The sequence below is a fragment of the Nelumbo nucifera genome, chromosome 1 (genome assembly GCF_055504915.1).
Source record: "Nelumbo nucifera cultivar China Antique chromosome 1, China Antique-T2T, whole genome shotgun sequence".
NCBI classification, from domain to species: Eukaryota; Viridiplantae; Streptophyta; class Magnoliopsida; order Proteales; family Nelumbonaceae; genus Nelumbo; species Nelumbo nucifera.
Genome location: NC_142649.1, coordinates 213,776,947 through 213,782,285, shown reverse-complemented (window position 1 = coordinate 213,782,285; position 5,339 = coordinate 213,776,947). Strand labels below are relative to the sequence as shown.

General features: G+C 37.3%; 1 protein-coding gene across 1 annotated transcript; it reads left to right on the top strand.

Annotated features, from left to right (window-relative positions):
• Nucleotides 1-1,573: 1,573 nt before the first annotated feature.
• Nucleotides 1,574-4,210, top strand: LOC104604737 (O-Glycosyl hydrolases family 17 protein). Its single transcript, XM_010269228.3, has 4 exons — nt 1,574-1,758; nt 1,899-2,875; nt 3,338-3,626; nt 3,966-4,210. The coding sequence occupies exons 1-4, from the start codon at nt 1,680-1,682 to the stop codon at nt 3,986-3,988; spliced, it is 1,368 nt and encodes a 455-aa protein (XP_010267530.1). The 5' UTR covers nt 1,574-1,679; the 3' UTR covers nt 3,989-4,210.
• The last annotated feature ends 1,129 nt before the right edge of the window (nt 4,211-5,339 follow it).

Below are 5,339 nucleotides of genomic sequence, written 5' to 3'. Positions count from 1 at the left end.
TCTATCCTTTGCTCCTTTCATAAATTAACATAATGTACAAAATTTCTTTTTTCCCTATCTTTTTCAATTTTCAACTCAGTTTTTAGGTGCCAAGTGTTGTTTCACTTTAATAGCCAACCTGGTTATTTTATTTTCTGATAGATAAATGTATATTTACTCATATTCTTTTATTTCCCAGATAAATCAGATAATGATCATTTTAGTCATAAAAAATTATTATTAAAAAAGACATTTTTACTCCATGCAACTGTTTGACAATTTTCACTCCAATTGGAAAAATTACTTACTCACCTCCTAGGAGATGGACATTACTTGAAAAATAAAATTTCCATAAATTCCACGTAAATCTAAAAAAAAATACATGAATTAGAATAACAAAACTTGAGGTTCGAACTGTTCTTTACGGAACTTTACTAGACTCATTTGGTTACTATGTATTTCAGTTTACATCATTAATATGTTATACATATTAGACAAGAAAAAAAGTTCCAATTTTCTACTTTCCTCTCTTTCGAGTGGATCATGAGCGTTGCCCTTGATTGGTATGTTTTGTAGGGTTGCGAAGTTTGGGTCCAAATTCCAAGAAGATTAATCAAAAATGTCGTTTCACGCAGACAGACATCCATGTATCCCATGAGTATATCGGTGAACGGTGTTCGAATGTAGGAGTGTCAATGGTATTCGAATTCGATATTCAACATAATTGAATCAAATTTGGATAATTCAAATATTTAATCAGTCGAATTCGGGTATCCTATTCCTATCGAATAGTTAATCGGATTCAAATTCGGATATGACCTGATTCGATTCGATAAATATTCAAATTCTACCGATTCTTTAATTCTTATATATAATATATAAAATATTTTATATAATATATATAATAATTAAGTTATATAAATAATTTACATATTTATATACGTTATATCAATAAAATATTTATTTTATATATTTATTAATTATCTAAAATAATTAATTAATCGAATTCGAATGGAATGGAATGGAATATTCAAATATTTAATCGAATTCAAATACGGATATTAATTTTCAATATCCGTCAGATATTGAATCGAATTCGGATATCAGATTTTCTAATCAAATTCGAATTTGGATATTACCTGATTCGATTCAAATTCAATCCGTTTACACCCCTATTCGAACGGGTCTTGCTCTCACTAAAACCGATTTCCCAAAAATCAAAACCGGATTCAGTCAGTACAAGTCCCATTCGAATAATATCTCTCCCATGAAATAAAACACATAAGTAGAGGCTGTAAAGACTGTGCAACGGTGTTCAAACGGGTTTTGCACGGACTGAATCACTGAATTTCCTGTTGGGTTCAGTAGAAAAAAAGTTTCTTACCCCTACCAGGCTCTTCTTCACTTGAGTAAGAAAAGATTATTCCCGGCCGGCACTAAAGCAAAATCACCAAGTACTAGCTGAATCCATTCTAGCAGTAAGCAGAAAAGAAATGATTCAAAGGGAAAAGAAAAGCTAAAGGTGTCTGAGTCATAAAGGGAACAAGGGCAGTGAAGTTTTCTCCAACAATATAAAAAGTTAATAACCACCGCACCTACAACTCCCTACTCCGAAAGAAAAGCATCTCTATCTCCCTGAAGCTCCCCTACTTCAGCAATGGCTACCAGCAACTCATCCACTTCACCTACCCACCATAGTCATGGAGAGAACCATTCGTCATGCAGCTAATTCAGCCGTCAGTGGTTTATTGCTTCTAATTGCAGCCACTCTCGTTGGAGGTAAGCGTCCATACTATAATTCCTCACAGAGAGAGAGAGGGTGAAGAATGTACAGTACAATTACATAACTCTATGTAATTTGTTTGATTAGTGTAGGTGACTAAATTATATATATATTAATGTTATTGCTGGTGTGACAGGCGTACAAGGAACCATTGGTGTCAACTATGGCACCATCGCAAATAACCTCCCTCCACCAGCTGAAGTTGCACATTTCCTCTTAGAAGAAACAACAATCAATCGTGTGAGGCTATTTGATGCCAACCCTGCAATTTTGCAAGCCTTCGCCCACACTGGCATTGCCGTCACCATCACCGTGCCCAACCAGCAAATACCTGACCTCACCAAGCTTTCCTTTGCTCAACATTGGGTGAAATCCAATGTTCTCCCCTATACACCCTCTACCAACATAATCCGAATCTTAGTTGGAAACGAAGTTCTATCAACCGCCAACAAGTTGTTGATCGCAAGCCTTGTGCCGGCAATGCAGAACCTCCACACTGCCCTTGTCGGAGTCTCTCTTGATCGCCGGATTCAGGTCTCAACACCACACTCCCTAGGCATCCTCTCAACTTCTAGCCCACCATCAACTGGAAAGTTCCGGCGAGGCTATGACACCGTTGTACTAAAGCCATTGCTTAGCTTCCTAAAGGCCACCAATTCCCCTTTCATGATAAACCCATATCCCTTCTTTGGTTGCTCCGAAGGCACACTGGACTACGCTCTGTTCCGTCCAAATTCCGGGGTGTTGGACGACAACACCCGACTTGTTTACACGAACATGTTAGATGGACAATTGGACGCTACTTTCTCTGCAATGAAGCTCCTTGGCTTTGAAGACGTTGATATAGTTATAGCCGAGACTGGGTGGCCATCGCTCGCAGATCCTGGGCAGCTTGGTGTGGATTCGGAAAATGCCGCAGAGTACAACGGGAATCTCATAAAACATGTCACATACGGTGTAGGCACTCCTCTCATGCCCAATCGAACCTTTGAGACATACATCTTTGCTCTCTTCAATGAAAATTTAAAGCCCGGACCAACATACGAGAGGAACTTCGGGCTCTTCCAACCCGACATGACTCCAGTATATGACATCGGTATCCAACGACCCACGGTAAGCGCAAGTCATTCTAATGCATGTGCATCAATACGGCCCAACCCCGATCGTGCGCTGGCGATAGTAATTCTCTTGGGCAACCCTTTGTTTCATTTGTTTGTTTGGTGGGTTTTAGTTACATTACACAGTCTCGCAGATCGAAATGATATTGGACGGTAGCTGTAGCTCTACCATCTCCCTTCATCTTCATTCTTCATCTATGTAATAATCGGGTTCCCGTACCCGATGACAGAGGAAAACCCAATCCCAATGGAGGATTGGGCCGGGAAGACTTGCTAAATTTTAGCCCATAAAAGTCTAAATTTTGTTCAAGTAGTTACAGTCCATTAAATACATTATTCTTTCCTTCTTCCTTCTTCCTTCTTCCTTCCCCCATCGCCCATAGGCCCAGTAGGCCAGCACCCCCTTTCATTTAGATATCTTATTGATTTGATAAATAATAAATTTTGGCTTCGGCAGAGAAGTGCATCCTTGCCTTTGAATCCGAGCCCAGTAGTGACACCAAAGCAAAAACGATGGTGCCTTCCAAAATCAGATGCCGACCCAAAGGCTCTCCAAAATAACATTGACTACGTATGTGGGCTGGGCTTTGATTGCCGACCTATACAAGATGGAGGTGCCTGCTTCTTGCCCAACACTGTTCAGGCCCATGCTGCTTATGTCATGAATGCCTACTACCAGGCAACGGGGCGTAATGCTTATGATTGCGATTTTGCCCAAACCGGGGCAATCTCTACAGTTGATCCAAGTAAGCACGAATTCTAGATTCATACCGCTACCTATTTTATTTATTGCATGATTTTATTAATTTTTGTTCTTAACTAATTAAACCTGCCTGCGAGATAACCATTGATCAGTCTGAAAATAGAACTTGTGGGAAGAGAATGAGAGCTCCCCTTGGGCCTTGGCCACGACGGTGTGGTTAGGGTTTCAATCTGGTCTGGTTCGGCCCAATCTAAGTATCTAACCCAAAAAGTAGGTTTGGGTGGCGGTCTGGTGAGGAATATTGAGAATCGGGTTAGGGTTGGACAATATCCTTCCTTGTATGGTTGCATTTACTTAATTAGTTCCTTATTCCATTTTCCAGGTTATGGAGGGTGCAGATATTGATCGTGAAGATAAGTAGATCACAGAACTGAAGCAAAGAAGTTGGGGAATGCATCTTGTGCATTCAAAAGCTTTGGTCCAGAGATGGGATAGTTTTAAACCTATTTAGGAATTTTATGGATGTAATACTTCATTTTCCATTTATTATTTTGTCATTAAAGATGTCATTGATTGTCTGTAAAGCAAATAATAAATAATAATAGTTTGCTTGAAAATGGAATTCAATATGATAATAAATCGTGTTCTTAAGTTGTCTAACCCCCAATGCTAACCCAACCCAATCCAAAGTTTTTACGCCGGGTTAGGCAGAAGTGCAATTTTTAATTGTTTTGGCTTAGTTCGACTAAAACAATGCTTCTAAAACCATTACATCAACATCTACATGTTAATCTATGTAAAGTAATGAACCAATCATCAAAAAGCATTTATAATATCAACCAAACAAATTCCATCTCTAAACCTAAATTCCTATGTTGATGTTTTAATGTGAAATGTCGATACCTCTTTAAAAGTTTGAGCTTAAAATGGCAATGATACTAAACAACCATAAATCCAAATTTGCTATTTCATAGATAAGTTTTATATTAATGAATATATAGTGATCTTAATTAAGGTTGCAACCAAGGTTTTAAAAGGCTAAAGGCAGAGGCGAGGCAGTTGGGTGTGAAGGGGTTAACGCCTAAGCCTCAAGGCGTTTTAAGGCATAAACCTCAAACAAAAATAAATAAATAAATAAAAACTATGTATTTATATTTATTAGAAAAAACAAATGAAGGAGAAAGATAAGTTATTTTTTCAAGATTTACATCACCCAACTCAACCTGAATTTGGCCTGATTCAGGGACCAAGCCAACAATTTTTTTTATTAAAAAATAATCATATATCCCAAGTGTCAAACTTATTATTTCTTTGCATTTTATATTTTCTCTAATACTTTTTTCCTTGGGGTTTTCTTTCTCATTGTGGTCTAAAAGCATCAAGGTTGGTCTATTCTTTGTAGTTCCATTATTGATAGAAAAAAATTGCTTTGTAGTTCCATTGGTTTGTTTTAGAATTTTAATTTTAGCTATATAGTCTATAAAGAAGTTATTTAGATGAGGTAACTTAAGCTGAATATGCTAAATTAAAAAGGCTTATTGCTTTGTCTTCTAGTGAATAAGTTCTTATTGAGGTTGTGGACTCCTATTGACATAAACTGAAGTTGGGTATATTATTATACCCTTGAAAATTTTATCATTTATATATATATATATATATATATATATAATAGTAACTCCCATTAACAATATTCCCAAAAAAATGTCCTTATTTAAGCCTTAGGCCTTGCACATCACAAGGCTAAAGGCTTAAAGGT

Bases quoted from the DNA above. Each gene is read 5' to 3' on its own strand.
- LOC104604737 (XM_010269228.3), top strand. From the start codon at position 1,680: ATGGAGAGAACCATTCGTCATGCAGCTAATTCAGCCGTCAGTGGTTTA. The intron at 2,876-3,337 runs GTAAGCGCAAGT...TGGCTTCGGCAG, and splicing joins TCGGTATCCAACGACCCACG to AGAAGTGCATCCTTGCCTTT. The intron at 3,627-3,965 runs GTAAGCACGAAT...TCCATTTTCCAG, and splicing joins AATCTCTACAGTTGATCCAA to GTTATGGAGGGTGCAGATAT.